The sequence below is a fragment of the Cebidichthys violaceus genome, unplaced genomic scaffold (genome assembly GCF_023349555.1).
Source record: "Cebidichthys violaceus isolate CVI_PGR_0920_01 unplaced genomic scaffold, fCebVio1.0.p SCAF_42, whole genome shotgun sequence".
NCBI classification, from domain to species: Eukaryota; Metazoa; Chordata; class Actinopteri; order Perciformes; family Stichaeidae; genus Cebidichthys; species Cebidichthys violaceus.
Window position 1 is genome coordinate 293,100 of NW_027176617.1, and position 10,000 is coordinate 303,099.

Here is a 10,000-nt window from a genome sequence, read left to right on the forward strand (position 1 = left end):
CTCAGACAGAAACACTGACACACAGACTTTTTAGTTTTTTTTAAAGCACTCTCATTCTTAATGGAATGCTGTAGCTGTTATCTTGTTTTTACGGCAGCGATAAAACATCTTAGATTAATTATTTTCCTGTGACGTCACTGTGATGTCCGCCAGCCAACTCTAATGATCTGAGTCAACTGGATGATCAGAATGCACGCATGCACGCACGTTACTTTTTCACGTCTGCTCTCTTAAAATACATTTGACTCACGCAGAAGGAAATGTGCTTGCTGGGATGCGCTGACAGGATCAGAAATGTGTTGTGTTTAATTCAGATAATTAGCATACATTAGCCTTTCGCAGAGACGGAGTGTTTTCTGTTTCTCAAACCTTACAGCTGAAATCCACTCGCCCCATGGCTTGACTAGAGAAAAGCTATTTCCAGTTTCCATTATTTATTAATACCTCTTTGTTGTTGCTCATGTCCTAATCTCATTTCCTTTAGTCATTAGCGTTGTTCGACATCAAACACAGCTGCTAGAGAGAGAGAGAGAGAGAGAGAGAGAGAGAGAGAGAGAGAGAGAGAGAGAGAGAGAGAGAGAGAGAGAGAGAGAGAGAGAGAGAGAGAGAGAGAGAGAGAGAGAGAGAGAGAGAGAGAGAGAGAGAGAGAGAGAGACCCTTTTAATAATGCTGTCGCGGATATATTTTCCTATTCAGCTGTTAAAATTCTCAATGCGAGCAATATCGTATTTTGAATAAAACGAGGCTTTAACTTGCTATAAATGTGTTTGCTGCTCAGATTGAAACTGACTGCTAAAAAAAATAGCCATGTCTTGAGAAAGCGTGTGTGTGTGTGTGACTTCTGGTGACCTCTTTGACAATAACATCTTCTGTCTCAGTCTCGCTGGGAGAGATTAGCAACACATGAACTCGCGGTCCCATGATGCTTTTTTCATTTGCTTCCTACCTATTCATTACCATAACACTCTTCTATCGTGGCATTGTGGGGAGATGCAGTCCTTTGCGCATTGTTATGCAAATGCCTTGCCCTGTGTCTCGCTGCAAGCTAACGCTATGTTATGCTAATGTCGTGTCATGCTAATGTCACGATATAGCAAGAAATGGAAGGGAATGATGCAACCGGAACAAAATGACAGGAAGATTCGCCCTGTTACACAAAAACTTTTTCTGGAGTTTCTCTCATAATTTCCTTGCGTGGATAAGGACAGTCCGAAATTAGCTTGTTACATTTTGTTTTGTCACCACTACTGGCCTGTAAGTCCCACTTTTACAGCTATTTGCTGTTGTTTGAGAACAGAAACAAAGCTCAGCATTAACAAAGTCTGACTTTTAGAACTTGCAGCCTGTGTAAATGGCTTGTTCGTTGTCTGACAATACTTTGTACTGACCCATTCTCTTTCTCTGGATGCTTCCACAGGATGACAGTGATGGGATCCCGTGGTCAGAGGAGCGGGTTATGCGAAAGGTGCTTTACCTCTCCCTAAAGGAGTTTAGGAGTGCACAGAAACGGCAGCTGGATGGTGATGGAACCCCAAACTCCAACGGTAAGTTCATATCCACGTCTTCAATGCAACGGAACCATACTGCAGTGTATCGCATCAATCCAGTTGTGTTTTTGTCCTGTGATTGACACCGATATAGACATCAGATGGTGTGTTTGTAGCTGTTCACTTTACGACAGCATGACACTGGTAAATTGGTAATTGTGTTCAATGCCTCATGGTGTATAACAGGGAAAAAACAAACTGACCAGATTTGTTCAAACCACAGGAATACAATAATTGCAACAAAAGTTATAGTGTTAAATTCTGCCATATCCTAAAAGTTAAGCCAGATGTTTGAACATCCAACACCATTGCATGCAAGTCTGAGAAGAAGTTTAATTTACCACTTTGTTCTGAAAGTGGATATGGCTGTGAAAAAGTATCTATTTGTCACCCATCCCTTACTTAGAAGTGTTTAATTGGCTGAGGTCAATTTAAATGGAATAAAATGTCGATCTATTGCGGTGAACTGTAAACAGCACAGTTAATCTGTATCTTGAAATGTATCAATTTGACAGGCTGAAAACTTTCACTTTGTTTTTGACAAAATTAAAAGCAAAGAAACAGCTGCCCTGGCATTTTGCGGTGTAAATGTCAGAGTTGCCAATTTTGTCTGGCTTTGTCTGGCAGTCTCGCTCTTCGTTCCTTTTAATTGAAGGCGACAGTTTTATTAGTCTGTCTGTAAGCGGAGACTAAGCGTGTTTACTTTGACGACAGAAACTAATTTGACTTAACATGGAGAGAATCCAGGGAGAACAGATGATCAAGGACTCTCATTTTCCTTTTTGTTGTGGGTCAGCGGGCAGCGAGCTGCAGTCTTTCACTTTGCTGTCTCAGTGTGGCATCCTCAAAGGAACCCTTGAACTGAAAGTATTTCCCAAAGGTTTTTTAAAATGTTGTTTACGCATCAAACAGAGGGACTCGGGTGAGATGTGTCCTCACAGTGGAAAAAAAGAAACACCTGTGTGGAAGGGTCGTTCATCTTTTACACCTTGGACATTTACACTCATTAAAACATGGACGAATGGATACGCTGACATGAATTAATACTTGAAGTCGCTTAGTTACACAGAAATTGAATTCCAGGTGGAAGCTCGCTACAGTAACAGTTAAGGGATACTGCTGTTAGGCCTGGTAAACCTGAAACAAAGCAAGAAGAATGAGAGCGGGGGGGGGGGCAGCTTGTTTTGAACCAAGCTGCCACCATGTCTTTGTTTGACACTGGTGCTCCAACACAAAAAAGCCCTCTGCCAGCCAACAGCAGACATTTTGAACTTCACACGTGCCTCAGAAGCTATTCTCAGCTGACATTAACACAACCCAGACACCGGAAGAAAGGAAACAGGAGGAAAAAAAGAGCCTCTGGAAGTTCACACCCAGCCAAAGGAGCCAGCCAGCGACCCAGCTAGGCAGAAAAGGGAGACAGACTGGAGGGAAGTCTCTTTTGAAATGTAGCTTATCTTTTATACCTAGTGTTATTGTTTTTTTCTCTATTTTTTGTCTTTATTATACATTTTTTCACACCTTCCTTTCTTCTCTCTCTCTCTCTCTCTCTCTGTCTCTCTGTCTGTGCCGAGTGCCCCCCCTCCCCTCCCCTGTAGCTAGTGCATCTCTGTGTGTCTGTCTGGCATCTCATAGCTGCCACTCCAGAGCTCCTCGGGGCCTTTTAAGCCGCCGCGGGTAGCTGACCTTATCGCCTGAATAAAAATGACTCATTAGAAAGCGTCGGCGGCCCGTCGTGCCGGGGGTAACGACAGCAGCCCGCGCTGACACAAAAGGGAGCCCGGCTGAATAGACGGGCCCTGCTGTTTTAGAGCACCGTGGGTTAGCGAGGCTTTGGAGGTTGTACGAGCGGCACGGTTTCCCCGGCTCACATCGATGTTGCGGTGAAACTGTCAGCCATTTTGGAAGATCACACTCAGCGTGCGTTACATCCTGAATGGGCAGCTCCTGCTGGTTTTAGAGGTCTGTGGGTTGGAGAGTCTGGGCTCATGTTGGAGCCAGACATGTGCCGCAGTTTTCAGTCTCATATGGGTATTATTATGAAACTTATCATACCAGAGAATTGTCAACATCATTTTTTTAAAAACAACACGTTGATTGTTGAAATATTAACATACATTTTGTGTAATCTGCTAATCGTTTCTGCTCTGATTACAAGAATAATGAAATAAATGTTTAAAGTCTGTACACAGGATCTGGGCTTGATTTAAGGCAAGGTCCTCCCTGCTTTAGTATATTTTGAGATAAGCATCCACCATTTTGGTAAATAGGTGTCATCCGTCCGAGGGAGGTTACAACAATATTTCCTTAAAGCAGCATTTGTCTCTCATCTTAAACCCACATACCTCCATCCATCCCCAGCCTCTCTCCTCCTGCTCTCTCTGTCACTGTCTGGCAGCAATGACGATCTGTTTTAAAGGGGGTGTGGCAGTCTGTCAGTCGTGTGTGTGTGTGTGTGTGTGTGTGTGTGTGTGTGTGTGTGTGTGTGTGAGTGTGAGAGAGAGAGAGAGAGACTGACTGACTATCTCCACACCCAGCCTTCTCTCTGCCCAAAGCCAGCAATCATGCCATCTCCCCAGCCACTTTGCGTCTCGTTGTTGGCAGCCGTCCATCTCTGTGTCCATCACACTTCCTGCTTCTCCCGCTCGCTGCCTGCATTATTTAACAAATGACATTATGCCCTTCTACGTCCGGGCTTCTGCTTGTTCACCCACTCGTCCTTCTCGTGCTCCCTCACAGCCACATTCTTCCTCTCCTTTTTTTCATCCCCGTCTCCCTCCCTCCATCCATCCATCCATCCGTCTGTCCTTCCGGTTGTCTCTCCCCCTGATGCAGGGTTTTATTACACATCAATAGGACTCTGGTTACTGCCTCCTCCGCGAGCTCCTGTCTCCTCTCTCCCTTCCGCTGCTCAGTCTCCTCGACATATCTCCACGCCCCCACTCTCCCTCGCTACAGCCCCTTTCTCCCTCTTGGTTCCCTCCATCCGTCTCTGTCTTCCCTTTTCTCACCATCTCACTCTTCTTCCGCTTTGTCCTTCCTGTCCTCTGCCCCTGTCTGTCTGAACTGCCTACAGTATCTGTCATCCAAACCCTTTTTCCCTCTGTTTCCATTCTTCCTCCATCGCCACCCTTCCTCTCCTGTTCTCCGAATCATTAAAGCCACGTCTTCTTCCTGTACCTCCTTACCTCGCCGTCTCTTCCCGCTGGACTCGTTCGTACCTCTTTTCCTCCCCTGCTATCTTTCCTCCCTCTCTATTTCTCTGAGTGCTGTTGATGGAGGAGCTGGCTGCTGGCCAAAAACCAGAAGGGTCTGAAGAGAGAGGGCTCCCTGTTTGCCCATTTCTCTGACTGTCCCCTCTCTGTCTCTTCCTGTCTGTCTGCCCATCTCAGGACCTGCCGGTCCTACCCCTATTTTTTTTGTATGCATGTCGTCCCCTTTTCCTTCAGCACTCGCTCTGCTGTCGCACTGCTGTCTGTCTGTATTTTCCATGCCGCCAGCCCCTTGCATGGCCAGAGTGGCAGCCGTGGCAGCTGAAACACTGTGTGGGCCCACTATTCACTCTCTGGAATACCAGCAGAGAAGGATGGAAGGTTGGATAAAAGGAGATGAGAAAGAGAATCCCTGTAGTAACGAGGGAGAGTTTAGGTATAGACTCAAAAGATTGAAAGAGATTCCTCACATGCTTTATTTTTATACAACAGCTCAAGCCATTACAGAACACCATCTTTCTCTTTGATGTTTTAGATTAACGGCCCTGAACTGCACATTGTTTTATGCTTTTGTTCTGGTTTGTGGTAAGTGTCATGCAGCGTTGTTAGGTCCAATTTTGGAGGGAGGAGCAATTTATTTGGAGCTATTTGGAATCCTCCTGCCGGGCAGTCAATTTTACAATGTGCCTCTACTCTGACAAGCTTCTGGGAACGAATACTGTGGGGAGTTTCCCTAAAATAAAACTTCCCATTGTTTCTTTTTATATCATCTGACAATTTTAATTATATACAGGCCCAGAGAATTACTTGAACAAAGGGCATGAAATAAAATGTTAGTGCTCTTGTTTACAAGAGGGGAAGGAAGGTTAAGGTCTAGTATAACAGTAGAATTCCCACTACAAATTGTACAGAATTGGTCATTTATGAGATTACTGCCATCTTTCTGCAAAGCTAGAAACAAGAAATACTTTTATCATAACTATTTACAGTGTATAAACAACTCTTATATGGTTCCTTGTACATCAGGTTTGCCATTGCACTCATTTTCACATTAAGCCTGTGTTTGTAAGTGTAATCCAGAACCGATAAGGGCGCTCTCTGCCCCATTATGATTGTCTTTGCTGTACCATGACTACTCTGCTATAGCTCCACTTATTACCACAGCTCACACTAATAGGCTCCTCTCAGCCCTTTGATATGCTATGTTACCCTGTGTACCTCTGCTCACTCCCTCCTGCCCTCTCGAGACTTTGAGGTGAACATAGTGAGGCGATGGGCTTAGTTAAGCATGCATAAATCTGATTAGAACCCCCCCATAGGAGCACCTATTGGGATGGCACACTAGCATTGTCCCATCCCAGCCTCTAACCTCCTCCACTACCAGAACCAGGAGCTTGGGTTAAGGCCACAGCCTTTGGCTCCGTGCCTGTCTGCCACACTCGCCCATCCCCAGCCCTCTGCCTTCCCACGATTCCCAGCTCTGGCCCTCAGGTGGGCGTTCATGTGCAACCAGCATATGTCAAACAACTCTTTGGAGGAATAGGGAGGATAGCTGGAGAGGGTGAGCTGAGAAGAAGGGGGAGGGGGGCGGTGAAACGGGCCTCTGCCTGTTTGTTTGCGCTCTGTGGGGACATCATGCGTCAGTCATTTTCTGAGCACAATTAAAGTTAATGAGCTATTTTGGGGTTGTTTTTTTTGCTCTGGTGCAGTTTCACTGGCAAAGCACACTGTCCCAAAGACGTGATAAGACTCTTCCCACCATCTCCTCTCTGCAGTGCCTCAACTAATTATCATTTTCAATGTCCTAATTTCTCTCAATCTTTGGAGTTAATCCTATTTTTTGTTTCTTTCCCAATTGGAGATTAATTAAATTCCCTCTTGTCATATGAAGGTTTTTCATTTTGAGAAATTCAAATTTTTGTCCGAAAGGAGAAACTTCCATGTTCTCTAAATTAACCTCTTGATCGATTGTAAAGGCAAGCGGATGAAGGCTTTCGTGCTAACCATGACATTGTAAAGCAGTGACTCACTGGCCTATAGACTTAGTGGCTCTACAACCATAAAGCATTTCCAGCAGTGCAACGGCCTTACTCATCATGCTGGGGCCTGTTAACTTTCTGACCGCAGCGATGCTTGTCTGATGACTGTATCTCCGGCTTTCAGGTACCTACCTGCCCTGCGTGTGTGTCTGTGAGAGAAACTAACCACCACTGTGTCGATGCAGTAATGAGAATGTGTGGGTCCACGTGTGTGTGTGCTCATTCAGCCCAAAGCACATTCATGAATCTTAGTTAAATCATACGTTTTAAATCTCCTTTTACATCCTCTACATTTGCTCATTTTCATCCTGTCTCTTGCATTTGATCTTACAACTCAACCCCCCCTCCCATCTTTCTCACGTGACACAATGCCTAGGCTTGTTCGACGGCATCCTCCTCGCTAACAGGTTATCATTCAAGTTGCCACTTATCCTAACGCTGTCATTATTATCATAATTTATTTTCCTTGTGACACCCACCATTAGGAGTTTTTGGGTGCAGGGTGATTGACGCATCCCTCCAAAGCATCATTCAAATGGAATTTCACTGGGCGTGCTGGGAAGGCAACGAACTAAGAATCGCTCAGTCAAAGTCACATGCCACATGCGAGGTGAAGGAAAAGGTTTATGACCGCAGCGTTCTTGGTTAAACAAACCACTTGAGGCTTTAATATTCAGTGAGTCATGAACATTTGCACAACATGATATACCAGAGTCCAGTCAGGTGTGGATAATTGTTAAAATGGGTCACAACAGGTAAAATCAGAAATTGTTCATTGCCAAGTAAGTTACACATACAAGGAATTTGGCTAGGTGAATGGTGCATAACAATAAACACAATCCAATGGCATAAGACATCATTTAAAATCAGAAAATATAAAAAATGATTTAAAATGCATTAATAGAGAAAAGTTGTGTAAGAAAGTTGTCCTGGCGATGTCTGAGTCAGTGGGGGTCCCGGGCTTTGTTAGATGAGCCCAACTGCCGATGGGAAGAAAGAATGTGATGAATTACTGTCGGTGTCAAATGTTTGATTGCTGCATTGCTCAATCTCTGATATAAATCTTCAGCTTTCAGCTCTGCAAAGTCATATTTCAGCCCCTCTGTCTCCAGTTGGTTTCAGTCTCCTTGGCAGCTCCCGCTTTTTTTTTTTAGATAACGCTGAAAGCTTTGAACTTCCGAAGTTGTTTCCCAGATAAGTCTACTCTTTCATGCACCGCTGATGAATCCGACAGGGCTGTATGACACGTTCCAAGAATCGCAACAACTGCCCATGAGGAAATCTAGCCTTGTGTTATCTATTTAATTTGGTTGTCTCCTTTAATTACTATTGACTTCTTCTTCTCTGTTTGACCTAATTTGAATTCTCTGTGCCTGTTGTTGCGTTTGATTTCAGAATCTGTCTGGGGGCTTATTTTGTTTGTCTGAGTTGCTTGCTAAATATTTAATTAGGGCTCTGCCAATTGGTCTCACTAAGAACGTCAGGTCCAGCAATATCTGCTCACTTCTCTCACTGCCTCAGGCTTGTTTTTAAAAAAATTGTTGTCAAAGGGCAGATATCGCGTACGTCAGCAGAGAAAAGCAGTCGCACATGACGAGGGAAATGAGGACAGAAACATGAATAAGTAACTCTTCTCACCCCATGATGCTGCAATAGTTTTGGCAATATGTGATGTGAAGAATGTGAGTTCTGGATCGCTAGATAGACGACGTGACACTATTCTTTCATTGACTGCCGATGCTTTCTGCTCAGGAGCTCAGTGTATTTGTTCAGTTTGGATCGCTCTGTATTTATCCTCTTTCTCTCTTTTTGTCTGTCTTCTGTTTTCAATGTTCTGTACGCTGTCTGCTAAAGCAGAACTACCATAATCCTATCAAAAGAAATGCATCTAATCTGCCTTTAGCCCTCTCTACTGCGTCAAATTAAAAACAAGAGCAGAAGACTTCATTAACACTGTCAGATGAAAACAATGTTTGTTCCCCAGAGACTCGAGTTATATATATATTTTTTTTTTTTCATGCAATATGAAGCCCCTGTATCATAAAATGCCTGATCAGAAAACATCTTTTTTTGGTGCTTCTCTCCTCAGGTTCACTAGCCAATGGGCAGCTGAACGGCTCGGGGTCAAAGGGCAGCCACAAAGAAGATGGGTCCCTGCGCTCTCAGGACCACGGGAGCCGCGAGTACAGTGAGGACGGTCCTGCAAAGAAAAGGTGTGTGTGTGTGTGTGTGTGTGTGTGTGTGTGTGTGCGTGTGCGTGTGCGTGTGCGCGCGTGCGCGGTTCCTAATCCTGTTGGGTCATTAAAGAGCTTCATGGACCCCTGCGTCTTGTATTGGTGTAGAATTGCGAGCCTGTCTTGAGTTCATATCAAATGCTGCCAATACTGTGCGCGTGAATGTGTGAGGTAACTTTGCACCCATGTTACAAATTGCAGCTTAGTTGAGATGTGTTTCCTGTGGCCTGATGGTTAAGAAGCTGCCACATGACACCAGCTGCTTTCCAGTTCTCTGCACTGTTTTACACGCGCACTTTATTTTCCTGCATTGTTTTTCTCTTTTGCTTTCTTTGTCTCTGTGTAATTCATTCCGGTGTGTCTCACCAGGCTTCAGATGTATTCTCTTTAGCCCCAACAAAATCAGTGCTACTTTGTTCATTGCAATGAATTATATATATAGTGTATGTGCACTCTCCTTCCTCCTCCTCTCTCCCCTCTTCCTCACTCACAAGTGTGTGCAGTAACATTTAGTGAGAAGAGCAAGTTTGCTATTAGTTCTGTAATAGAAGATGACATTCAGTGGAGAAGTGTAAACAGTACCGCCGTTTAAAGAGCTGCGAGGTCTTTTAATGAGCACACGCCTTCATCTTTTAATGCAAATGCCATTTCAGTCATTTATAATTAGCCACTTAAAGGAATGTTGCCATGCATTTCCAAATGAATCATTTAAAAATGTAACTTGTTGCAGAGTACAATAAGCTGTTAATTTCCGACCGGCATGATTTTTTTTTTTTTTTTTTTTTAAAGAAGGCATTCATATCACAAGTAGATTATTGAAAAGCATTTTGTCTGTGGGGAAAATAAGAAGTCATTTTCAGATAGATTGGTACAAACACTGCTCCGTCTTTAGACAAATGTTCTTGGAAAATGGAATGAAGGGTGTTTGGAAAATGCAACGCTTCTATAATGCATTAGGGCATGAAGCA

General features: G+C 44.0%; 1 protein-coding gene across 1 annotated transcript in view; it reads left to right on the forward strand.

Annotated features, from left to right (window-relative positions):
• jarid2b (jumonji and AT-rich interaction domain containing 2b) overlaps positions 1 to 10,000 on the forward strand; it is a 98,622-nt gene that overhangs the window by 41,277 nt on the left and 47,345 nt on the right. Inside the window, 2 exon segments of the mRNA XM_068728511.1 lie at positions 1,418 to 1,544; positions 8,888 to 9,011. Of these exon segments, the coding sequence (XP_068584612.1) occupies positions 1,418 to 1,544; positions 8,888 to 9,011 (251 nt within the window).